Source organism: Tripterygium wilfordii, chromosome 20 (assembly GCF_013401445.1).
Source record: "Tripterygium wilfordii isolate XIE 37 chromosome 20, ASM1340144v1, whole genome shotgun sequence".
Taxonomy (NCBI): domain Eukaryota; kingdom Viridiplantae; phylum Streptophyta; class Magnoliopsida; order Celastrales; family Celastraceae; genus Tripterygium; species Tripterygium wilfordii.
The window spans coordinates 9,693,860-9,720,591 of NC_052251.1; the positions used below are offsets into that span (position 1 = coordinate 9,693,860).

Here is a 26,732-nt window from a genome sequence, read left to right on the forward strand (position 1 = left end):
AAAATATCTTGGAAAGTGAATCTACTAGTGTTTCATGAGTGTTTTTGGAAGACAAAACAAATGGTTGTCTACAGAGTAAGCATTGCGAGAAAAAATAAGTGCGATTTTATTTTCAGGTTTTTCCTGGGTGTCTTGGTGAGAAAAAATTATCAGTATATGAATGTACAAATTTTCTACATAATGAAATTTTCTCTTGATTATCTTCTAACAACATTCGTAATTTTTTTTTTTTTGCACGTAACTGAAAGGACTCAAGTAAGGTGGCGTAGGTCAGCCTCATAAAGAAGGGGCTCATTTCATCTGGTGTGTAAAGAAGCACGTAACTCAAAGGACTCAAGACAGAAGTTGTGGACCTTGTGGTCGAGACTCATAGATATAATTGGTCCAATGCACCCACCTACCCACTACCCACTACCCACTACCAACCCTTGTGCGTGGTTGGTGCAAGGAATTAACGAATAATAATAAATATTGTAATTGAAAATATGTACGTAAAATTTGATTATTACAGGGGGCCTAGACATTAACAATTCAGGATCCATGCCTTGGTGTTGGGTCAAGGCGTCAAGCCATACAAGAGCCTGTTTGAAATTTTCAAAATAAGGTGAGAGTTTTTTTCGAAAGAGTTTTTGTTTTGAATAAAGGAAACTAGAAGGGTGTAGAGAAGAATGTGTGTGAAAGTACGTGTGCTCTTACCTAAGAATTCGTTAGTCAAGTAATATGGAAACGTGAGGAATAAGAAACAATAATCAACACATGAAATTAACGAGGAGACCCAACTGAGAAAAAACCTCGAGTCTATCAAGCGACCAACCTTTGAAACAATCCACCATGAGAATAAAGATTACAAAGGTTCTAAACCAAAGATACCTTAGTAAATCAACTATTCAGCGTTATGTTTCACCAAAAGCAACGAGTCCATTAGCCGCACGTGCTTTGGCACTCACCAAAGACTTTTGTTGAGATGATGTTGTTCGGTAGCCCATCAACAAGTGATCCACTCCACCAAGAGCTATCTCACGCCAACAATTTTCTCCAACCAGTCTTACAAGTGTTTATTGTGTTTTTCGCTCACACTCAAACACTCTCTCTCACACTTATACATATGATCTAACACTCAAGTATAGGAAAGAGAACAACATGAAACACAAACTCGAAGCTGTAACAAGATCTTGTATTTTTTCTTCAATTGCATGCTTCGATGATTCTTCACAACAGCTCCACAGAAATACATATAAGTCTTGACCTGTTAAGCATTAAATCCCAAGAGTCGTAAACTAAAAGTAATATGAGATCCAAGTTTCCTAGTTTGACTATAATCACAAAATCTAATTTTAAGAAACTTCCTTTTGCACAAAATCAAGAAACTTAATTCCAATCTCCAATTATTCCCTTTGCATAAAATCAGGAAATTTAATTCCAATCTCCGAGTATTTCCTTTTACATACAATCAGGAAACTTAATTTAACTCCCAAGATTTTCCTTTTACTTAAAACTCTAGTCAAAGAGTTTCTTTTTAAAGATAGCTCTAAACTAGTGTCCTAATATAATATCTCAGTCACACAAGAGATAAAACATTTCTATCCATGTCATAACTGAGCTGAAACACGAAGGGCATGTTTAGATCTGAACCAAAATCGCGATTGGAGTAGCCTACCTCAGGTTGCACCAACAATGTAAGCTACTTCAGGTTACATCACTGCACAGTAACACAAACACATAATCCACCAGTCAATCTGACCACTCATACTATCATATACTAGTGGGGTTAAAAATCCAACAATGTGAGATGTAATGAGTTGTGACTCATTCAGATGGACATGACTTTTCTTCACAATTGGTCATGTCCTATCGAAAGGGGTTTGGGTTGTGACTATTTGAATTGCCATTACTCATATAAGATGATGTAGATGAGATTGATGATTTGGCCTTGCACTACTTGGAAGGATTTGAGTGCAGGCTTGAGCGGGGGTGCTTGTGCTTGAGCTGGACGTGCTATTATTTTTATTTTCATATTCTATTAGTTAGTTACTACTTTATCTATTTTCTATAATGGGCATTTAGGTCTTCTGTTGGTTTAACCGTAGGGTTCCTGCGAGAGCCTATTTATTTGGTTGCTTTCTTTATTGGAGAATTATTATTGAGTTTTATGATATGAAATAGCGGCCGCTTAACGCGTGAGCTGAATGCCATAATTCTTGTTTGTTGTGTAAGTTAGGGTTATAGAAGAGTTGATTTTTTGTTTGTGTGTTGATTTTCTGCGTCAATAATCTCACGCTGCATCATAAGATGTGTGGGTTGTGATTCTTTTGAATAGACATGACTTATATTCGCAGTGGGTCATGTCCCATTTGAAGGGGTGCACTATTGGCTATATATATCTCATGGGTTTGCCAACCAAAATATATAATATGACATGATAGAATTGTTCTTCCAAGTTTTTAAGGTTTCATTTTCGATATTACAAGCGTAAATGAAAGGAAGATTTGTTGTATCATAAATGAAATTAGCCGGTAATCCATTGTACTGCCGAATTGATACTAGGGGCTAATATAATAATATACCCTTAAGGAGAGCGACGTCATAACGTGTCTCGAATCTTCATCTCTACTAAATCTATTTTTCCCCAATATATATTATCCCCAACTTCTCCTATATAGCCCACTGAAAACCCCTCATAAGATTAATTCAAAACTCTTACCTTGTTTATCCTAATTAATTAAGGACCATTCCGAAGTCCAAAGACCACATCTTATCTGCCCCCACTACGGTGAGTCTACCCATCATATAGGCGGAATGTTTCATGGAGTACATCACTAATCTTGTCCCTATTCCATTCATCAAAATAGACAATGTTAGGCAGTGTATATATATATATATATATATATATATTTCTACTCGTGTCCCCTATTCCATTCATCAAAATAGACAGTGTTGTGTGGATGATCTATTTGGTGGGGAGCATTGCTCTATTCAACTATGATAAATGTCCTCTAAGTGGAATGAATCTCTCATACTGAGTTTATTCCTCCTTTAGTTTGGGATGATATGGGATTTCTCTCTGATTTTGCTTTGGGCATTCCGGAGATAGCCAATTTTGGTTCTAGGTTTACCATGGGATTTCAATTTCCTCTAGGCCTCTCAAATTTGATTCTCGTTCAGGGTGTTTCGGGTCTTTGGAAAATTGTGTGTGGGTTTGCTCTTAAGGTTTATGTTCCCACTCCTTGAGTTGGAGATGGTTTTCTCCTATTCATTGGGTTTAGGATGGGTTAATTCTAGTTCGGGTTATGATTACTAGGTCGTAATTATCCTTCTCTGGAGGATGGTTTGTGTTTTCTTTTTTTCATATTCAATAAAATTCACTCAGATTTATAAAATATAAAAAAAAAAATGCAGTGTTTCATAGAGTATAACTCTACTCGTGTCCTCTATTCTTTCCTATCAAAATAACCAGTGTTTCATAGAGTACATTTCTACTCGCATTTCCTATTCTTTCAGTTCTCATCGAAATAGGCAGTATTTCACAAAGTAAATCTCTACTCGTATCCCTTCTTCCCTTCACCGAATTGGCCATGTTTCATGGGTAAATTGAACTCATAAGCAATCTTTGAGCCGGCAGACAAAGCTTTACCCTAAGACATCCAACTGCATTTATAAATTTCAATTGGCGATGACTTCAAAAGTGCACGGGTGAACTGTTTCGACTCTCCGAATATGCCAACATGAGATTTCATCGGGGAACGAGCCCAGAATCTCTGGTCACGAAAATATTCATTCAATAAGTGTATTTCTTCATATTAATATATATTTTTCAAAAATATAAGACACTAATTGTTTTTTAAAAAATATAACACTTATTATTTTTAGAAAATCATAAAAAAAAAATATATATATATATATATTATTCTTCTATAAGTGGCCGGAGGAAAGGAATGCGTAGACTAGACTGTGAGAACCGGTATTATTGGTGGACATATATAGCAAAATCAGCATGACTGCATTTTCCTTTGTACTTCGGAAGATGATCTTATCATGCAACAATTCCAGTATCTCTTACCAAATCGGAGGATATCAGACATCACCAGTATTGAACCGGCTGCTTAAATCAATTGAATCAAGTACCGGACGGTTCAACTTATTGAACCCTGACTACTGACCGGTCCACATTAGTATCGATCGGTTCAATTGGTTGAAGCGGTCTTATACGGTCTAAATACCAGTGTTATACTAGTCTAAATATCGATTTTCATATGGAATAATTTTTTAAAAACTAAAATTAAGGGAGAAGTGTCGAAAAAGTCTTTGTACTTTGCAAAACGGCTCAATTAAGCTCTCTTACTTTTTTTTTTCCGGATCATCCAAGACCCTTTACTTGCAAGAATGGGTCAAAGCAGCCCCTCATACTAACTTCTCTTATAACTGTGCTGATGTGGGAGTTAAGTAATGAGATGGATTTTTTGAATTATATGTCCATTGAAAATTGAACACGTGTCCTCTCTCTCCTTTTAGTTTAGAGCTAAAAATGAAAATTTAACTAATACCCGAGATCTTTAAAAGGAGTACTCAAGTGTATTTTTTAATAATGATTTTGACAAGAACTCGAGGCTTTATTTATAAGAGTTGTAACTTTTTTTTACAAATTTTTGATGTTTGTTGTATGGGTTGAAAAAAATATGTTAAATATACTATTATTGAGAATTGAACTTGGTCACTAAAATAAGCCTTAACCATCAAAGCAACATAATTTTTGTTACTTTTATCCTTGGCAGTATAAATACATTTTATCTTTGTGTTGTTGGGCCGGCTGTACCGCATACCAGTCGCTTGATCGGTATGATTCCGATATCGATATTTAACACTTGATTTTAACCAGAATGAAACAATGGAAAGTCTCAAAAGTTCACAGATGGTTAGCACAATGTACTGGACTAAAGCATTGATTTCTACCCTTTTCATGCCTCCAAAAATCTTGTTTTTCAATATGAAAAACATGTACACAATTTGGAACTAATCTATGCAATACTATTTTAAATAAATTCTCATCTTCCTCCGTACACACTTTGCATACATACATACATATATATATATATGATGCTAGCTCTTTTTTCACTAATAATGAACAAACAAATAAGAAAATTGAAAAGATAATTAATTAACCTGCACAAGGCTAGCTAGCTAACTATCTTCTTTTGAGGGAATTATTCATCAGTTGTTCTTTGGTGGATGTGATGTAGGGACATAATAATCAGCACTAAAAGCAGCAAAAACATCAATTTTGGGATGATGAATCCTCTTACTCTTACTCTTACTCCTTTTACATTTTACATTAGAAGAATTACATGTACCTGCTGAAATCTCCACTGCAAGATGATTCAAGTTTCCATTTTTGGCTTCATCTCTCCACATCAAATCCTTCTTGAACATCATTTTCCTCTCTTGAAACCTCTTTCTCTTTACTGCTTCAGCCATGGCAGGAACACCAATGTCGATGTTGATTTCCTGGCAATTTTTTTTTTTGCATAATTTGTTAGCTAGAATAGCATTGCTTAGGCAAATAGCGAAAAATACTTTGGAATTCCATGTAAACCCATGAGTTTTAGGTTCGAAAACCTCTCGCAAGTACGTTGGGACCACAACTCTGGTAAAATGCCTACGACTTATTTGAACCTATAGGAAAAACTTTAAAGAGTGCGGTGCACGAACTCAAGTGTTTACTCTTCCAAAATGGGTCCAAAGAGCCCTCTCTAGGAGAGGTTTCGGCCCATGATAAATAATAATAATAAAAAAACTGTACCTTATAATTAGCATCTCCAAGAGTTCTTCCTGTTTCTCCATGTTTAGCCAATATCTTCTTCTTAGCTGTATAGAGAGAGTTCGAGGAACAAATTAATTGATGAGTTAAGCTATATAATTCAATGAGCTATCATAAAAAAAAAAAAAAAAGACATGAAGAGAAGTAATAAATAAAGATACATACTTTGGTGGGAATGTGCCCTTATAATTACATGTAGCAAAAAGAACACAAGTACAAAGCTAGTGAACCTTATAGACACCATATCTGTCTTTCTTTATTTCTTTGTGAGACAAAGGAGAGGAATCATCTGAAAAAAGAGAATAAGGTCTTTATATAGAGTCCCAAGTTGCAGACCCAAGTCAAAGTTAGTGTTCCAACACAACTTTTGGGGAAACTCAAACAACGAACCCTGCATTCAGACTTTATATATATATAGTCGGATAAAAAAAATCTATATATATATATATATATTGCAACTTTATTGGGTTGCATGCAAAGTGTTTGTTAAAATGTCTATGATAACGTGGAATGGAAGATTTGGGTGTTCAACGCTTGTTGCCATGCATGCTACGAGAAGAGTTTGGTTTTGGCAAACAAGGTTTGGCCACTCATAAGTCATAACACTATAAAGGTTTTTCCTATTATTCTATTATTATATTATTTTCCAACTCTAGTCCCAACATGTTTGAATATATAGTGCATGAAAGTAATTAATTAATATTTAATAATTTACTTAGGTAAATGGGAGCAGTAAAGTTAACAAGATTTTCACATATATGACATCCCAACATTTGACCAAGTCACAATGGTTTGCGTTTACCCATTTACTCGCAAGTTGTATGTTTTTTAGGATGTGTTACAAAACCAAAACTTTGCCCCATACATAACTTTATTTTTTTAGGCTGTTTTTATTGATTCTTAGGCCTAAAAAAACAGTTTTGTGAGAGAGATTAGACATTTACTTATATGTCATTCGATTGGGTTATGCCAATCCATATATCCGACGTGGGATGAAGTCATAACATTCCTCTGCACTTATGGACAGAGTTATGTAAGACTTAACAAGTGGACATGTGGAGGTCATAGACTTTGTTTTGATACAATTAATCCAGGTCAAACACTACAAATCAATATTATCCCATTTAGGCTAAAGGCCCGCATGAGTTTGTTCTCTTTGGAACATCGTCATTGGTTCTTAGGCCCATAGAATGCATTGGTTGTGTGAGAAGGAATTGACCTTTACTTATATGTCACTGATTGGGTTATAACAAACTGATGTGATAAATTCTCTCAAGAGGATGGTCAAAGATAGCACATGTTTTATATACACAACCCAACATGTTTGCCTTACATTGTTGATCTTCCGACTTTCAATTACAGTTGATAAATACAACTATCGTTCATATTTGCCTAAGATTAATCATTCATTCCTATTAAATTAATTAATTTGTAGTACTCGATCCACATGTGTACGGGCATGTAGGTTAGCTTTTTAGGGTTTAGGGATTCTAAATTATATATATATATGTAAGTCCCCATTGCCAATGTAATGGAAAAGAACAATTTGAGGTTTTCGAGCTTGACATTCAAAGTCGTAGCTGGCCTAAAAGAAGGTGAAATGGTTTGTCTTTGGAATACTTCATCACATGCAATGGAATGGAACTCACATTATTTACCAAATTACTAGTAATTTATATTCAACCCATGCACTTACTTCCATGCGTCACTAACCTTACGCTTACTGATCGGGCCTCTTTCTGCGAGCATAATCATTTCATTTGGCCCATATCCAGGAACCTGTTCGAACAACCACAGATCAATAGCTCAGTTGGTTTAGGGTCGATGGTTGTTTTAGTATGCAGTTAAAGTCGAGAGTTTGAACGAACTGTGCTATTTATTGGTCTCTTTGGCTTTAGGATCCACTTCCGGAGAGAGGTTATAACTTAGGAGCCTCATGACTTTCAGCCTAGTCTTACATGTTGCCAATTGGTACAGACTATTCTTGTTATCCAAGATTTATATTCACTCAACTGTCCGAACAATATTTTGGGCCGGATAATTCAAACGCGGATCATCAGCAACAACGGAAAGCCTAAACATGGAAAACAAGCTCCTTTTGCGGCCCAATATTCTGAAATGTTCGGCCCATTTGGTGTCAAATAAAGTGGCTTTCTTTTTATTTTTCTTTCTCAAAATTCATTACTTTCCCTACTCGCGGCAATATCCAATTTTCCCGCCAACTCCTGGAACCCTGATCCAAAATCGACAGGTAAGAGAAGAAAAGAAAACGCGTAAGGAGAATCAGACGAGAAGAAATTTTTACCCCGCCATGAAAGTCCGTACAGTGAAGCTTCGGGAAGTCCATAAGGCCAGCGGCAGCGGTGGCCACCCCTCCTTCTGCTCCATCCTGTGGGACCACCAGGCTCACCATCTTGTTACCGCCTCCTCTGCGGATCCCACAATCTCCGTTCACGACCCTCTGCTTCCTTCCTGTGCCCCAAAGATTATACGCGACCACCGTGATGGCGTCACAGCTCTCGCACTCAGTCCTAACTCCACCTGCCTCGCCTCCGGATCTGTGGATCACTCCGTCAAACTCTATAAGTTTCCAAGTAATGATACGATTGAAATTAGATTTGATGAATTGAATTGGTTTTGGCTTCTTGAAAGTTGATGCATCTAAGTGGTTTTTCATATATGTCACTTTAATCGTTTATATCTGTTGTGCTAGAGAACAATACACATATCAATTCTTAGTTTCTACTTATGCGTTAATTTCTTTGTTCTTGTGTGGATTATTCTGTGAGCTTATCAATCTGGTAGAGAAATTCCCCTCAAAGTGATGAGAAAATGTGGAAAGAATTAAGTTTATAAGAATTTTCTAGGCATCAATGTTGGTTTTGCTGTTTTGTGTCAGTTTCAGAAAATTTTGGATTTGGGCTCGGGTTGGCTATTTGTTTAAGATATGATTGTAATATCTGTCCTTTTAACCTAACAGTACAGATGTGGTCATATCTAGATTCCAGTACAATTATTAGATCTGTTTGCCTGAATTTCCTTAGCTTAATGTTGTTATTTTACATGTTAATTTTGGATAACTGTTTTAATCTGTTTGCTGGAATTTCCTTAGCTTATTATTAGTGTTATTTTCTCCTTCAATTTAAGGAACCAATTTTGACTTTGACGCCATTGGTTTTATTGGTTTAGTTTCACTCCAACAGCTTTTGATTGCTCAATCTCTATTATGATGGATATTACCAATGGAACGACTTGCTTTCTCTTCCGTTGGATGGTTTGCATTCTTACTAGATTGGTTTGAACTATTGGAGACAGTTCGTTAGGGTTTTACTGAGATGGGAAGTTAAAAGCAGCTTAAGTATGATCTGTTAGTTTAATTCTCATGTACATTAAATTTGTACTTGGTGTCATGGTTCACAACATGCACGTGAAGATGGTAAATTGTAAGCCTTCATCACAAGTTGAGGTAGATTTCATGTCTTGAAATTCTGATGTTGTGCTTGACAATTCATAAATCTCAAAACGAAGACTTTCATACGAATGCTTGTAGTCACAATAAGTAACATTATTAAATAAAACTAACAAATCAAAGGATGTGAATTGCTTTACTTAGAGTTACAGTAGTTGCATTATGGCTGATATCTTCATTTCTTGTCTGATTGTTCTTTTTAAATCTAGAAATTTTTCTAAATATCATGACTGTTTATGACATTTATAGAAAATCTCTTTGAGCTCTTACGCTTGGCAGGACTTGGTTTGCCCTGATATCTCAAATTATGGATGCTTAACATGATGAAAATGTCTTTGATTTCCTTGATGAATCATGACAAACGTTCTGCTGAATGATTGTTTATGAGTTGCAGATAAATCCATCTGAAATCGTGAATTAGATTTTTTTTTTCATTTTCCTATTATTTTTGAGCCATAAAACAGTCATAACGCTTGATCATCAGGAAATATTTCCGGTTCTTTTTGTTGGGATAGGTTCGATTTATGAAATCCAACATTTTTAAGGGCTTACTTATACATCCTAGTAGGAAGGAAATTTATTTTTTTTTTTAAATTTTAAAGTAATAAAACTGCCTGGTATCAGACTTTGGTTATGCTTCATTTAAAACTTACAAATAAACTAGCATCTTTCAAATTTTTTGCAGGTGGACAACTTGAAACTAATATCACCAGATTCACACTGCCAATTCGTGTCCTTGCCTTTAATAAATCAGGGAGCATGCTGGCAGTTGCTGGTGATGATGAGGGCATCAAGCTTATCAATACAATTGATGGTTCAATTGCCAGGGTTCTCAAAGGCCATAGAGAGACTGTCACTGGCCTGGCTTTTGATCCAAATAGTGAATATTTGGCTTCAATTGATTCAAGAGGAACTGTCATATACTGGGAACTCCAATCTGGAATCATGTTACATACCCTTCAGTGCAAAGCTCCTAATACTAGTTCTAACCTTTCCACCATGAATGTACTTAGCTGGAGTCCTGATGGAGAGATTTTAGCTGTCCCTGGTGTGGACAACAACGTGGTGATGTACGATAGAGACACAGCTGAAAAGCTTTTTGAATTGAAAGGCGAACATATAAAACCCGTATGTTTCTTGTCTTGGTCACCCAATGGCAAATACATGGCCACTTCTAGTTTGGATAGGCAGGTTCTGATTTGGGATGTTGATAAGAAGCAGGACATTGATAGGCAAAAATTTGATGACATCTTATGCTGTATGGCATGGAAGCCAATTGGTAATGCATTGGCTGTTATTGATGTTACCGGAAAGTATGGTGTGTGGGAATCAGTGGTTCCTTCCTCAATGAAATCCCCAACAGAAAATATTCCAAATTCTCAATCAAAGAAAAGCAGTGGGTTCCTTTTATTTGATGAGGAGGAGCAGGAACCTAGTGTATCTGGCAATTTAAGTGACCTTGGTGAATCTGAGCCATCTAGCCGGAAGAGATCCCGAAAGCCATCAGTATTCGAAGAAGATAATGATGAAGATGTTGACAATGGATGGAGCCTGCTTCCGAAGACTGAATCCCTGAGGAAATCACGTGTCAGCAAAGAAAGCTTGGACAATGGACCCGGGAGACTCAGAAGTGACATGCAGGAATCTTTTCAGCCAGGTGCAACTCCTGTACAGCCAGGAAAAAGGCGCTTTTTGTGCTACAATATGCTCGGAAGTATCACCACAGTTGAACAAGATGGATACTCCCACATAGAAGTAAGTTTTGCTATTGCTTGCCTTAAAGTCACATCACTGTTCCATTTATTCTTTTAACCCACACCCCCCCACCCCCACTTCCTCTCTCAAGTTATTGAGTTAGGTGCTTTGATACTGTCACGTTTGGCTGGAATGACTTTGTAAGTGAGGAGAGTAAGTCAGGTTATCTTTTTTAGTATTCTGTACTGATACTTCAGCATAACTATATACAGATAGATTTTCATGATACTGGCAGAGGTCCACGAGTTCCATCCATGACAGACTATTTTGGTTTCACTATGGCTTCATTGAATGAAAGTGGAAGTGTATTTGCAAATCCTTGCAAGGGTGAGAATAGTATGAGTACTCTCATGTATAAGCCCTTCAGCAGCTGGGCAAATAACAGTGAGGTCAGGTCATTTTCTTCTTAAATATAATTTTTGTTCTTCAGACATGGTTGTGGAATTGTTATCCTGCATCTATAATCTCTTTACTTCTTTGTGCAAAAAATATAACTTGTTACAAATATGCTGAATTATGATTCGTGTTCAAATCAGTGGTCTATGCGATTTGAAGGAGAAGAAGTGAAGGCTGTTGCACTTGGTACAGCTTGGGTGGCTGCAGTTACTAGTCTAAATTTTCTTCGAATATATACTGATGGTGGTTTACAGGTTTGCTCTATGAACATCATCATTTTCTGGGTGTTCCAGCGAAACAAATTTTTTTGCTTTTCACTGATATCATAGTTATTAAGTCCTCCTCAAGAATTAATCCTTTCCCCTGCTTGGTGGTTCAGTCCCGCAAAATTAATCATTTACATATTGGCGAGCTCTGAAATTGTCTTATATGAAAATTAGGGTTAAAACGTTTTATTAATTACGGAATTCTAATTGAACCAAGGAGAAGATTTTTTTGAAAAATGTCTCTAAAGGATATATGTAAAGGAGGAGAAACAATATGCATCGGAAGCACCACAGGAGCAGTTTGAACTGGAAACTAGTATAAGAAATTAAAATTTTGAATAGAAAAATAGATTGTTATGGTATTAGCATTATGCAGCTGGTTGAGTCAATGACCATTAAACTAGTCAGCTTGTCTGGTCCTGTATGATCTGGTTTCCATTCAATGGGAAAGAGCTCCTGAAAATGCATAACTCAAGAGTTTAAAGCTAAAGATTGATCTGTTTACAAGAGCAAATAGTAACTGAAGTGAAGATGGAAGTTTTGGCATGGGAAAACTACACCTTAAAAAGAGATTAGTGTGTATTTTAGGAATAGCCGAACAGGTACTAAGTTTGTTTTTTATTCAAAACCATTTTGTCGTGAAACTAGGAAAGAAGAAAGAAAACAGCTTCCTTACCAACTTCCCTTGTCTTGCTGATGTAACTAGAAGACACATCTTCTATGTCTGTCTCTAACAAATAAATATAGAGTACGAAAAATTAGCCTTTTGTTGGATCGCCTTTGTCTTTGAATGCGTGTAGGGAGTAGGGACTGTTGGAGTCATTCTTGGCTTGAAAATAAATTTGCAAGCTTATTGGTTTTTCTTAGTCTGATTCATTACAGAGAGATATTCTTTGCCTTGATGGTCCGGTGGTGACTGCATCAGGCTTCAAAGATGAACTTGCAGTTGTTACTCATCTTTCTGACTGTGCTTCCTCAAGTGATCAGGTCTCATTTTGAACCTTTCAGAATCCATTTTGCTTCTGACCAATCTATTATTAAACAGGATTCAATTTGTTATCTGTTTATTAGCAGGGAAGTGATGAAATTGAATACTCCGAATCTAGACGTGCATGATAATATTGTTGCAAAACCTATCCATGAACTGAGTAACTATCCTACAGTTGTAGGGATTTAGCAATTGTTTCCTTCTTCCAAATATTTGGTATTTGCTAAAAAATCATGTCCCCTATAATATGTGCAGATGCTAGAGTTCAGAGTATTGAATATATCTAGAGGGACCCAGCCATTTAAAGGACGCCTTCCATTGACTCCAGGTTCATGTCTATCCTGGTTTGGCTTTAGTGAAGAAGGGCAATTAAGTTCTTATGATTCCAAGGTACAGTAAGGTTCATCTTCAAAGAACCTTTTGTTGCATTACTCGTTATCGTTTCTTAGTTCGTGGGTTGGGTTTTTGTAGGGTGTGTTAATGGTCTTTACAAGCCAATATGGTGGTACTTGGCTGCCAGTCTTCAGGTTTGAGATTCTAATGTCTGAACATTAACATTAAAGGCCATCTATATTGGTGTTCCCTATATTTGCCTTACAGTTAGGTTCCTTTTCTAAAATTCTACCAAGCAGTGGTAGCAGAGACAAGTCAGATGAAAACTACTGGATGGTTGGCTTGAATGCACAAAAGTTGTTCTGTATTGTTTGTAAAAAGCCTGACTTATTTCCACAGGTAGGCAATGCAACCTTCTCTCTTTACGCTTCGATCATCAATCATTTCCTTATTTTTTTCCTCTGCTCATTCAGGTGGTGCCCAAACCGGTTCTCAGTCTATTGGATCTTTCCGTTCCTCTTGCCTCATCTGATTTGGGAAAAGAAACCCTTGAAAATGAGTTTGTGTTGAACAATATGCGACTCTCACAGGTTTGTCCTTGCTACTATGCCTCGACAAGTATCTCCCACTTCCAATAAATTTAAAGTACAAAATCTCCAGTTTTCACCTTTTAAATGGTTGGCTTTGTTCTATCGATTTATCATCGATTTCAACTTCGTCCATTTTGATTGTGTTTGGCCGCTGCATTTTTCAAAAAATGGCTCCATAACTTTTCTTCTATACCTTGCAGATCCAAGGAAAAATCAAAGAAATGGAAGTGGAGGGTATGGATACCACTACACTTGTTGATGAGGCTTTCGACATGGAAGTGGCTCAAGATAGATGCATCTTGAAACTTATTGGATGTTGTTGCACAGGTTAGTCATATTAAATTAGTAATTAATGATTATCTAGAAGCATGCTTACACTAAAATCTGCATTTGCCAATCTGAAATTTAGATTTTAACTTGCTTGTGCTTGCCTTTGGACTCTGGTGGTTATTTTCAGGTGATAAGTTAGAGAGAGCTGCTGAACTTGCTAAGCTTTTGTCCCTGGATAGTCATCTGGAAGGTGCAATAAAACTTGCTACGCGTCTGAAACTTCCTAAATTGGCCGAGGAGTTCAACAACATACTCGAGGCAAGCCCTCAATATGCAGACAAGCTTCCATACTTCATCCATTACAAACCAGATTGGAAACCTCTAACCCTTTTGCCTTATTTCAGGAAAGGTTGCTCAACAAGTCCAAGGGGCCTCTACCTACACCACTTCCAAACCCGAATGGCAATGTAAACACAGCAGCCGACGTTGCAGTCAGTAAAACCACATCATCCGAAAGAAGCAAAAAAGCTGAACCACCTACTCCATCAGTGTCACCTAAATTATCAGCCCCACTGTTTGTAAGGAAAGGCATTAAACCTGTCAAGGAAAATGGCTGTCAAAACAGAAGTGCAGACGGGGAGGGCAGCAAAGATGTCAACGAAATAGAGAAGGTGGCGGGAGACATGAGTGGTGTAGAAGAAGTAAAAAAAGTCAGCAATCCATTTTTAAAGTCTTCTAGCAGTGAAGAGAAGGCAAAGAAGTCAGTAGAGATAAACCAGGTCAAAGCTCAACGCCCCTCTAATCCATTTTTGAAATCATCCGTCAAGTGAAGTGTAGCTTGGGTTGTTTTGCTTATGAATTAATTTAAGCCAGAAGAGAAAAAGAAGAGAGGAACAAACATAGTTGTACAGTGCTGTGGTACTAGAAGCAAAAGCAATTATGGTCTATTTGAGAAATGTAAGCAGGACTTTAATTCGCAACTCCCACTCATAAGAGTAACATTCTAAGAGACGAAGTTATAAAAGAATTTATATGGTATTGTACGAAAATTCTCTTATCCTCTGACTCGAAAATGAAAATATCCTCATCGACAATTGAGCCATTAGTTGAGCGATAATGTGTATATCATCCTCATCGACAATTGAGCCAGCCATTATTAGTCGATTGATAAGGATTATGTATATATTACCCTGATCGACAAAAAAAGATCAATGATATAAAAAATCGATGATAAATGATGAATCAATTGGTTAAATTCATGTTAAAAACTTGAGGGAAAAGAAAAAAAAAAAAAAAAAGGACGGTCTTCACCCCGACAAATTGGACTAAGCGAGCCGCTCGACTCAATTTTGTTAAGTATTGAGGAATCGGCTCGATCCGCTAAAGTTGAGCTCACGCCGACCTGGAAAGCGAAGGGAAAAAGAAAACACGCTTTTACACGTTCAAGTTCTTCCTCGCGAAGGAAAATATGGCAAATGTATCTCACCATCACCACCATACACTTTGGGACACAGACGACCAGAACTTCTGGTGCCCTCCTGTATCCGACGACCTTAACTCCCAATCCACCACCCTTAATATCGACGCAGAAGACGTCGTCTCTGACCTAGATTTACTGGACCGTGAGAATCAGGTTTCGTTTCTAATGGATCTCTTCCACCAGCGCGTCGAGCAGTCTCAGGTCATGGGTTATCCTGATTTGCATCAAGATTCTTTTCCAGATTCTGGTTTTGACGTTGTTGGAGGGAACTGCGAGGTTGTTATTGATAATTTGGTGCTCGATTTCGGGTTAGGGTCAGGAATCGATCTGGATGTTCACGATGATTGCGTGGATTTTGAAGATTTCATCGGGCATGATCAATATGAGCGTGATAGTGATATACTTGATGATGGTTATTTTGGGGATAGGGGAGTTTCGGAGTTGGAATTCGGTGAGGCTGTGTCGACTGTGAGCGTGGAAATTGGAAACTTTGGAGCTGATAACGATGGAGTTGCGGGGTTCTTGTCAGATTCGGACTCGAACCCTAACGACGTAGCACTTGGGATCGATCTGCATTCGGTGGAGGCGAACCACGATGATGATATTGCAAGCGTCCCTCTCTGTTTGGGATCTCTCATGCTGGATGATCGCGTAGAGCCTGAAGAGGAGTATGATTTTGGTTGGGAAGAAGTTGATGGCCGTGTTGACGAGAGGGAGCTTCTGGGCATGGTGTTAGACCCGGCTGAAGATGAGGATGATGTGTCCGTGACGATTTCAGATCCAGAACAGCCCGAGGATTTGGTGAGCGTGGAGAGGACAGGAGTCGCTGGTAATCTGGAATGGCAGGTCTTATTGAACGCCCATAATTTTGAGGTAAATCCTGAAGAACATGGACATAACGTTGAGCCTTTTTTTGGCGATAATGTTGAGTATGACATGCTGTTTGGCCATTTTGCGGAGAATGAGAGTGCCCCATTGGGTCGGCCTCCTGCTTCAAAATATGTTGTGGAGAATCTGCCTGAAGTTGTCATAAATGCAGAGGATGTGAAGAACAACAATGCACTTTGTGCTGTTTGCAAAGACGAGATTAACGTTGGGAAAAAAGCCAAGCAGCTTCCATGTGAGCACAAGTACCATGGGGACTGCATTCTGCCATGGCTGGGGATTAGGAACACTTGTCCTGTTTGTCGGCATGAATTGCCCACAGATGATGTAGAATATGAAAGGAGGAAGGCACGGAGAGCTGGCCGTGTTCAATGAAGTTCATGGTAATATATTGCTCATGGATTATTTTCGATTTTTGTTTGTTTGAGCCTTAGGTTATTAAAAAATGTAGATATTTACGTGAGAATAACGAGATCCTTGGTTGGTTATCATGCTTTATGTCTAGAATATGAGTATTGGAACTTCTCTGTAGTCTGTATCGAGCTTTTTGCTATAGTATTTTCAATGATTTTGCATTGGTGATTTGATCACTTTTGTTTATGGTTGTGCAATTTACTTGCAGTCTGGAAACCTCTTTGAGGGGTTCAATTGGGTAATTTTGGCTTAGGTTGGCTGAGGTTGTTTGGACAACATTGCATGTACTAATGTGAATCCTAGGAGTTTATACTTTGGAGATTAAATGGTAGAAAATTGTCATTGGAAAACATTTTATCCCTGATTTGCTTTCTTAATTCTGGAAGTTTCCAATGACTAGACTTAGTTGGAAATCTGCTAAAACAAACATTGGACCAGCGATATGCTATACTCTGAGTCTTGAGTTCCAATCCATATTCTTGGCAACCTTGCATTTATTTGATAACTACTGGATTCTGCGTGATTACCGGTAACGCAAGGGAGAGTTCTATGTGGCCCTGCCTTAGAGAGGTTCCTATCATCAAAATGATGTGTTGATGACTAATGTGAATAGTTGTTTCTCTGGGGAAGGCATCGCCAGCTAAGTCAGTAGAATTTCTCTGATTCTCCAATCAACACATGGATATTTAAGGGAAAGTTTTGAAGTCACTAGAGTAAGACAACATGGTTTTTAGTTATTGTAACTTTGATTACCCTTTTTCTTTTTGGGTTTTGGTTTTTGCAGGGAATGGTCATACAAAATTTCCATATCAATTAGTTCTTTGTATGTTGTTCTTGGAGTCTCAGCACTACATATCAATGTTGTTTATCAGGATTTTCATGCATAGTTCCCTTCATTTTATATTTTACTCGGTTATACTGATATGCTTTGAGTAAGTGAAATGAGTATTTTATGTGACACTGAAATGAATGCTTTGGTGGAATTAGTTTCTGAAAGCTTTCTTTCTGGGCAATGTTGGCTGATGATTCCTATGATGACATGGTGGAATATGGCTCAAGTCAATCACCCATGGATATGTTAAATAAATAAGGTCAAGCCATTCAGCAAGACCCTGTTGATTGGTCAGGTGGAATGATAGATAATGAGAAAAGTTTCCCTTTTTCTTCATTGGGACACATCTCTATTATCTATAGGTTACTGCTAATTAAGCTTCTATCTCCCAGTGGACTATCTAGCTTGAATATTGCATCTTCAATTGTGTGAGCAAAATCCAGAATCTTTTGAAAATGTGATTTGATTGTTAGGTGCAGAGGAATTTGTGGTCTCCTTTGTTTATCTATAAGTAAATGTCTGTTTGGTAGTGGAATCACTGGTAACAGTGGAAAGTGGAAATAACCAGCTTCAGGATTCCATGGAAATGGTGCAGTGTAGTAGTTAAGGAGAGGGGAGACAGAGTTATGTTAGAACAAAATTTAGTAATTTACTTATCCTATCCAAGTTCTTTGGTCTTTTTGTGCATGAAAATCCATGTCCGGTTCCGCGTTTTCTTTCTCCGATCAACGCATCCCTCACCCCAGATCCCCCAACTCTGGATGAACCAAGAGAGCACCAATGTAGCAATGTTGATCAGAGAGGAAGCTGAAGAGAATTTATATCAAACAGAGAATCTCTACCATGTAAGGTGATCACAAGATCATAAGAAACCATTGATCACACCTACAGCCACCTGTTATTGCTTTACAACATTTGGGACTGTAGATAACTTTTAACTATGGATTGTAATTCATTCTAAGAAGTAAAAAAGGAAAACCAGATCCAGAAGCCAGTGGGGCTGTCCTGATAGGAAAAGCAGATGACAAAAACCTGCCATAGAAAGACTGAATGTTCTTTACCAAGGAAGTGCTCACTGTCTGGTTCATACTTCATTCAAGCCTCTACTCTAATGTCAGTCTCCATCGTAAACTTCTTAAGAGCGCAAGAAAATTTTATGACCCTAAACCCTTAAACCCCAAGCAAATTTTATGCAGTATGATGAGCAGACTAAAACGTGCTAAAATCATAATCAGATATATTTTAAATTCTGATTTTCCACATGACAGCACAATATCAGCAAACTTGTGTTAATAGGGTCCTACGGGGAAAAAAATGGCACACCAAATAGCTTCGAATATGGAGTTCATAGCTAATTTTGCAGTCTCGGATGTTTCTTCCTCCTATAACTCAAGCAATTATGATGTTCACTAATATACTTCAACTGGCAATATGGCCAAAAGCAGGTAGAAAAACTTAAAAAAAGATTTTCACTGCACCTGATCATTAAATTTGCATGCAGTTAAAGAGAGAGACTCTATAACAACAATTACAGGCAAATAATGAAACTTAATCTAAGTACGTTATTCATATGATCATATCCAAAGATAGATAAATATTTGAAAGACGAAAACTTTTACGCTAACAATTGTTTTCACTTTCTCTCCATCCATCAAATACTTTGGGTGCAGCAGTATCATACCTGGTAAGGAATAAATATCCAAAGACAGATAAATATTTGCAAGACGAAAATTTTTACACTAACAATTGTTTTCACTTTCTCTCCATCCATCAAATACTTTGGGTGCAGCAGCATCATACCTGGTAGCGAATAATGATCAGCAATTGCTCTATCTTCCACTGGAAATGCATAGGACACAGTTGCAACTATTGGACGATTTTCATCGTTTTCTGCTCCTTTTTTTGGTGCCATTTTTTGCATCATTCATCGTCCCTTTTGAAAAAGGAATTGATAGAGTTTGGATCAATCGCAGTAGTTTAGATAGCCATGGATGGGATTGAGGAAAAAATACTCCCTAAAGCTTGCAAACAGATGCAACACTAGCTCCAAAGTTACGGTTCATTTTTTTCCCCATTTGTGTTCAGAAAGATTGGTTCAAATCCGATTTGTGAGAAGAATCCACACTAGAGACTCATGCATATGCAGAGCGGTAAAATATATATTTATTATGTAAAACAGCATAATTTCTAGAGTACCAACAATTAATTTTTTTATTTTATCAGCTGCTCTTTTGAATGTGCTTTCCATTTGAATGACTTGCCAGGGTTTCAGAAGGAGAAGTTGAGTCGCCACTGCTCTGCTCCTCAAAACTCAGCACAGGGTCTGCAAACGATCGAGTACCTGGCCACCTAGACAAAGATGGCAAATCCAGCTTTGCAGATTAGCATAAGAAATTTCCCCTTAAGTGCTCAGTTTAGCACAGGAAAATTAATATCTCGTGACATATGAATCTTGTACAATATCATGTTACCTGCTTGACAATATAGCCTCCTCGTCTATTGTCATTTTTTCCTCAAATGTGTTTCCTAAAATGACACATTATGCAGAAACACCACATCATAATGCCTTCAACCAACTACAAATAAGACTCAAATCAAACAAAAAATACCACTTGAAAAGGTTTTCACTAGGCAGGAGTTGTGGCAAGTCACAAATAGTAGATGTTTGATGAACATCTGCATAAAAAATTAGCTGGAGGCTTTAGACAGAGTAACAGAGAACAGCGGCAGTCATATTTTACCTCCATAAAGATTTTTCTCCGAAAAGTATTTTGCCATCAGCCGGCGAGTGTAGTCTGATTCATATTTGCTGTATTTCTCAATGTAGTCCTCACCATCTAGGAACCTAATTACAAAGCTACATCCTGTTAGGCTCTAACACAGGTCTTGATTCTTATATATATTAATTATCATGAATACACCCCTATATACTTCAATTTCAATTGTCATGTCTAGATGTAAACAGCAATTAAGGCACTGCAAGTGAGTAGCTAAAAAATATCAGCATGTGATAAGAGCTTAATGGCCATTCAAGAAACAATGATTTTTGAGAACCCTGAAAATCAAACATTTGATTCACAGAAAACTCAACAAAAGTTATAACCTAACAACTCCAGAACTGTCATCCAAAAAAATTTCTCTTTGATAGATCTTATGACCCAGAGCTGCCATCCAACAAAAGACAAGACTTTTAAGGTTGGGCAATTACCGGCTACAAGCAGCAGCAGCAGCCTACACCGTCAACTCAATTATCTGCCTCTTCAAGTCTCAATATTTAAAGGAAGCGTTCACTTTAGTTTCTAATCAAAGTTTTCATCAAAATCGAAGAACAAAAATTCAAGGACAGATGCTCACAAGTCACATCATAGTGGATTCAAAATTGCTGGGAATTTATTGACGACTTTCGAAATAACTTTGTGTATATCTAAAATATTCATGATTCAGGAATCACGTCGAGGCTGCTTTTTGTGGGGCATTCAGACATTCGGAGTCTCCCACTGGAATAGACGAATAGTGGACAGAAGGAGGTGGGATGGAAAAAATTGACATACAGGGAGGCGTGTCTTACAGCAAAAGAAGATAGATGCAAGGAGAAAAGGCCAAAGGTTAAACAACTACCGTCCACAGGGCTACGACATGGGAGGGCAAGGAGAAAAGGAAAAGAAATGTTAGAAATTTAGTATGATATAGAATCAAAGAAACCTAATTTACTCAGTAATGTTTCCAATTTTCCTTCTACATGGTGCAATCATTAGCTGATATTGTCAAATCTAGTTCAAGTTTTCCTATTAATTGCAACGATCACGAATATAGATTGCAGGAAAATAAATAAATAAATTACGGCTATTATGAGCAGAAATTTCGTTTCAACGTAGAAGAAGTCGCGAGGAAAGGACAATAAATCCAAATCATCTATAATCGATAAGAACTCACTCAAAATGCTGAGCTGTTTCAGGCTTCTTGTCAATCGCAGTGGGCAAACCATTTCTGGAGGCAACATCAACCTTCACGTTCCCCTAAACTCCCAAACTTCACCAGAGTTTCATAAATAAATGTCTTTACATACACACATGTATAGAGAGAGAGAGAGAGAGAGAGTGAAGCGAGGGGACCTGAGGTGGAGTCGTAAGGGTGGGCTGAGTGGCGGAGTTCTCGAGATTGGAGGCGTTGGGAGGCGGCTGGGTTGGCGATGAAGACGACGCCATCGCCATTGCTTGCTTGGAGTTCGAGGGTTGGTCCGACCGAGGACGAGAACCAAAAAGCTAAAGAAAAATTAAAATTTTTAAAATTTTTTAATTATTAATTTATTATATATAATAATTTGATTTTCAATTATATTTAAGGGAATTTATCAATAGCTACCTCATAAGTAGAGAATCTCCTGATCTAAGGCTGTTACGGTAACGGTAAATTATTCATTGGTATGTCGTTACTGACACATTGATTACCGAAAATGATACAATGTTGGTATACTGTTACCAATAAGTCGGTATGGTAAATTTACCGTTGATTTTGGTACCGGTAATGTTAAGCAAGGTTCAACATCGATAAATTTCCCGATTACCGACATATATATTAAAATTATTTTTTAGTTTTAATTTTACTTAATTAGGACCCTTGGATAGATGAGGAAAGGAGATCAGACCATTCATTTTAGGGTTATTTTTCATCATTCATTTCTCCTTCAGTCTTCTCCATTCTCGAATAATTCCTATCCCGCTTCTTGTCTTCCTCATTGAGCAGAGCCTCATGAGTCACGACCTCTTGCTTCAAGCCCATCTGTTATCAATCGATTCAATCCCTCACTCTCACTCTCACACTCACAGGCTAGCCTCAGCCTTCACTCTCACTCTCTGTTGTTGAACTCGATCCCCTTTCACTCTCACAGGCCACAACCTCAGCCCTCACTCTCACTCTCTAGTCTCTGTTGTCGAACTCGATCCTTGTCGCAAGTCTGTTGACGATTTCAATTTATGATTTCTGGGTGAAGATTCTGACCTTTTGGGTGTCAATTGTTGACCTAACAAGCCCGATCTCTGTCGCAGCCCACAAGTCTGCAACTTAGTAGCCTCCATTTTTGTAAGTTTCTCTGTTAATTACTTAGGCTACTGGTTAGTTGATTATGATTACTTAGGCTACTGATTAGGTCTCCATTTTGAAGTCTGATTGCTATTGGCCCATTGTTAATCAATTTTGAAGTTCTGATTAGGTCTCCATGCTACTGATTAGTATATTTATAACTAAAAAGTGATTAGTATATTCTGATTTCTAATTGCCTATTGTTCACAGTTCTCGTAATTAATTTCTCTATAACTCCATAAGTATTGTATGTTGGTCTGTAGTCTGTACCAGTGATGGTAAAAACATGTTTGTAAGTTTGTTAGTTATAGATATCATATTTGGTTTCTTTTTTATGGCAATGACACATACTAGGATTTGAATTTGATTAAGAATAAAGTAAGTTTCATGGCTAGGATGTTATCTGCTATTGCTTATTAATGTATATTTGTCTATTTGAATGTCTGCTACTATAAAAATAAATAAAGTCAGTTGCTAATAATGTTATCTGCTACTGTTTATATGCTATTGTATATAACTATACATACAAATTCTTCTGCTATTGTATAAATAGTTGCTCTTTAGTGCAGAGTATGTATATGAACTGGGTATTTATTATTTGATTAGAGTATGTATATGAACTGGGTATATGAATTAAACTAAATTGAATGTTGTTTTCACTTCCATTTTGACATTTCTCTGACCTAATCCTTTTTCCAGAGATGATGGCAGTGGAGTTGCATTGAAAGCTCTTAAGCAGGTACAGAAGGGCTGGGGCTAGGGAAGTATATCAAGTTTGCAGCCCCAGAAAATGAGTTCATGATCTGAATTCTGAAGTAGTAATGTAGTATCTAAATATCAATGTAACATTGTCCAGTCAAGTAGTTTGTAGTATATGAAAATTTGAAGGCCATGAAATTGACTTTGTTAATTTCTTGTGTAATGGTCTTGTATTTGTATGAAAAAATTGCTAGTGATGTGTGGGACATGGGAAGTGGAACTATTGGAGACATATTCATTTCAAAAAGCATATTTTTCTTCTTATTTTTACTGCAGGAGACAAGTTTTAGAATTGGTAAATTTACCAATTACTGGCTTATCATTACCGATTCATCGGTATACCGACCATCGGTATACCAATTCTTTCGATAATGGTAATGGTATCATTTTTTTAGTTACCGAAGGGATCGGTATGGTAACGGGATTAAGGGTTTGGTAAAGGTAATCGTACCAATAACAGCCCTATCCTGATCTAGAGACTTTTTAGTTCGTTTAAAATTATAGAGTTTACAATTTGAATCCAATAAAATTGAGAGGTATACCACATCACACCATATTATTGTTTTTCTATTTTTAAAATTTATCTGACTTTTTCTTCATTTAAGATTTGAATTGTAAATTCTACGAAATTATGGAGCCCCAAATACATAATGGATCTGCATAAAGTCTAGATAACGAGCTTTCATAAGGTTGTATTAAACAAAAGATCTCAGACTTTTTGTTGAACAAAAATGTCCTCTATATATATATATATATATATATATCATAATTCTAAAACACTATATATATATATATATATCATAATTCTAAAACACTTTATATAATATTTATGAAAAAAAAAAAACACTTTATATCATCTTCTACCTCAAACTCTCTCATTTTTCTCTCTCTAAACTCGCATCTCTCTCAACCTCATGACCCTTTCTTCTCTCTACCTCACGCCCATCTCTCTCTTCCTCTCAAAGATTTGACTCCCACTCTCTCTTTAATTTTTCTTTTATTTCGAATCACGAATCTTTTTCTCTCTTCTTCTTTTTTCTTCGAGTTCTTCAGTTTGTTTTTTAGATCTGCACTTCTAGACGAATCTGGATATGTTGTAGAAGATTTGGATGTATTATTGAGAGAGACTCATTTTTGGGTTAAACTCTTAAGTCGAGAATAAAAAATCCTATAAAATTGATATATTATGGGTATAAATCGGAGATCCTGATAGAGAGTATTAGAAAACTTTGAAAATTAGACCAACAATGAAATTTCAATGTTATGAGGATATTGATATTATTTGTTTATGTGACCATATGTACTCCGTTTACTATAAAATTGTATATGAACATTCTTGATTTGCTTAATATGATTTATTATGAATGAAACTTGAAGAAAATTTATTGGTACAATTGGAAATTTTAGTGATTTAAATAAAATTAACTATTCTGATAAAACAAAGATATTACATTTTTGAGCGATCATTTGTACTTTGTTTGATGCGATATGGGTATTCAAGAAGAATTGGTGGAAGACATAGCTGGGCATCCATTGAAACCTAGGCCTACGAAGATGACAAAAGTCCACAAGAAAATAGCACAGAAGATTGATAGTAGCGTGATTTGAGCAATAATCATGGGAGAGACTTGGGTAATCTACCATGATGGTAACAACTTATTTAGCGGAGTAATTAGTGGCATAAAGTTAACAACGGTTACAATAAGTTAGCTTAAGGATCCTATTTATATTAGTCTTGTTTTTCCTTTAGGGAGAACGATGTTTTGATATGAAAGAAAGTTATTTTTATTAGGAGTGAGTCCTTGTTCTCTTGAGAGTGATTCTCATATTATTATCCTTGTTTATCCATTTTAATCTTAGTTAATTAGTATTGTTGTGATTTCAATATTAATTTGCATCACCGTTTGCTTAAAAAAATTTCATATGAACAATTCTTATATGCTTAGTGTAATTTATCATGATTAAAACTTAGAGAAAATTCACTGTTATGATTGAAAATCTCATTGATTTATCATGACTGAAATAGAAAATTTTCAATCATGAAATTTCACTGTTCTCAAAACAAATAATATCATTATTTTTTTCCCTTTAAGTTTTTCGGTTGGTTTTTTTTTTCTTTCTAGATATGAACTTATGGACGAATTTGGATATATTGTAGAATGTCTGAATGTATTATTTGATGTGTTGAATGTCTGAATGTATTATTTGATCTGTTGTTGCAGGTGTTGTAGAAGAAAAAAATAAAGGCAAAAGTTTGAAATCTCGATTTCTATTAGATTTGAAGGAAAATAAGTCATTTTTTGGTTTAAGAACAGTCAAAGTTTTTGAACAAAATTTTGAAATTATGAATCCTCACTTGGTTTATGACAAATTGAGTGAAATACTAAAATAGAGACGACAAAATATCCCATCTGGCTATTACTTCCATTCAATTAGGGCTGTTATTGGTACGGTTACCGTTACCAAACACGGAATACCGTTACCATACCAATTCTTTCGGTAACTCAAAAAATGTTACCGTTACCGTTACCGGAAGAGTCGGTATACCGATGGTCGGTATACCGATCGATCGGTAATGGTAAGTCGGTAATTGGTAAATTTACCAATTCTTAAACTTATTTAAAAAAGAGAAAGAAAAAAAATACATCAAGTAGCATTGTGCTTAATAGTTATTGTATGAAACTACAACACTTTCATCTTGCCTACAATACCAATAATAAAAATGATAGATTAATGAGAATGATCATTATGCTACATGTGAATAAGAGAAAATACCTATCAATCGGAGAAAAAAAGAAAGGAGAATTCACATAACATTATTCCAACAATCTATAACGGAAAATCTTTCATTTCATTAATTTCTAATATTTTTAGTATCCGAAGTGTTTTAAACTCCATAGCATGAAAGATAGAAGAAACAAGATAAATAAAGATAAAAGACCATAATGGAAATGGAGAAGAAAAACATGTAATCAATACCAACAAAGCATTTTGTTATGTAGCAAATGCTGCTTTAAAGTTAATGAAATTGCTACGAGTGATATATAAATGATAACCCTAAAAATAATCAATGGTCTAGATTAAATTAGATCAATCTAATGGTCATAATTAAATAAAACTAAAACTAAAAATAATATTAATATATATTTAATATATATGTCGGTAATCGGGAAATTTACCGGTTTTGAACTTTGTTTACCGTTACCGTTACCGAAATCATCGGTAAATTTACCGTACCGAACAATTGGTAACGGTATACCAATCTTCTGCTATTTTCGGTAACCAATTGATCGGTAATGGTATACCAATGAATAATTTACCATACCAGTAACAGCCCTACATTCAATACCTGAGTGGGAAGCTACGTACAGCCAATTCAACATATATTAGCATTCAAAAGTCCC

The 26,732-nt window shown here is 36.5% G+C and overlaps 3 protein-coding genes across 7 annotated transcripts; 2 read left to right on the top strand and 1 right to left on the bottom strand.

Moving 5' to 3' along the window:
* Positions 1-8,015: 8,015 nt before the first annotated feature.
* Positions 8,016-14,890, top strand: LOC119986627 (WD repeat and HMG-box DNA-binding protein 1-like). 3 transcript variants are annotated; one of them, XM_038831264.1, is made up of 12 exons: positions 8,016-8,406; positions 9,967-11,036; positions 11,249-11,425; positions 11,573-11,686; positions 12,581-12,685; positions 12,942-13,076; positions 13,158-13,213; positions 13,316-13,418; positions 13,493-13,609; positions 13,810-13,936; positions 14,067-14,197; positions 14,284-14,890. In XM_038831264.1, exons 1-12 carry the CDS (start codon positions 8,124-8,126, stop codon positions 14,707-14,709), a joined length of 2,844 nt encoding a protein of 947 aa, XP_038687192.1. In that variant the 5' UTR covers positions 8,016-8,123; the 3' UTR covers positions 14,710-14,890. The 3 variants fall into 3 exon arrangements, with proteins under 3 accessions (XP_038687192.1, XP_038687193.1, XP_038687194.1); XM_038831265.1 differs by having other exon boundaries at positions 13,319-13,418; XM_038831266.1 differs by having other exon boundaries at positions 13,328-13,418.
* A 365-nt stretch (positions 14,891-15,255) lies between these two features.
* Positions 15,256-16,844, top strand: LOC119987322 (E3 ubiquitin ligase BIG BROTHER-related-like). The gene has a single exon (XM_038832199.1). It carries the CDS (start codon positions 15,348-15,350, stop codon positions 16,617-16,619), a length of 1,272 nt encoding a protein of 423 aa, XP_038688127.1. The 5' UTR covers positions 15,256-15,347; the 3' UTR covers positions 16,620-16,844.
* Positions 16,845-18,945: 2,101 nt separating this feature from the next.
* LOC119986668 lies at positions 18,946-21,749 on the bottom strand. Of its 3 annotated transcripts, XR_005465321.1 has the most exons (7): positions 21,603-21,749; positions 21,424-21,506; positions 20,232-20,335; positions 19,962-20,016; positions 19,752-19,839; positions 19,291-19,423; positions 18,946-19,171 (listed from the first exon to the last, which is right to left on the bottom strand). XR_005465321.1 is itself a non-coding variant. In XM_038831319.1 (6 exons), exons 1-6 carry the CDS (start codon positions 21,699-21,701, stop codon positions 19,415-19,417), a joined length of 438 nt encoding a protein of 145 aa, XP_038687247.1. In that variant the 5' UTR covers positions 21,702-21,749; the 3' UTR covers positions 18,946-19,414. The 3 variants fall into 3 exon arrangements, 2 of the variants coding, with proteins under 2 accessions (XP_038687247.1, XP_038687246.1); XM_038831319.1 differs by having other exon boundaries at positions 18,946-19,423; XM_038831318.1 differs by lacking the exons at positions 18,946-19,171; positions 19,291-19,423 and having other exon boundaries at positions 19,538-19,839.
* Between the last annotated feature and the right edge of the window lie 4,983 nt (positions 21,750-26,732).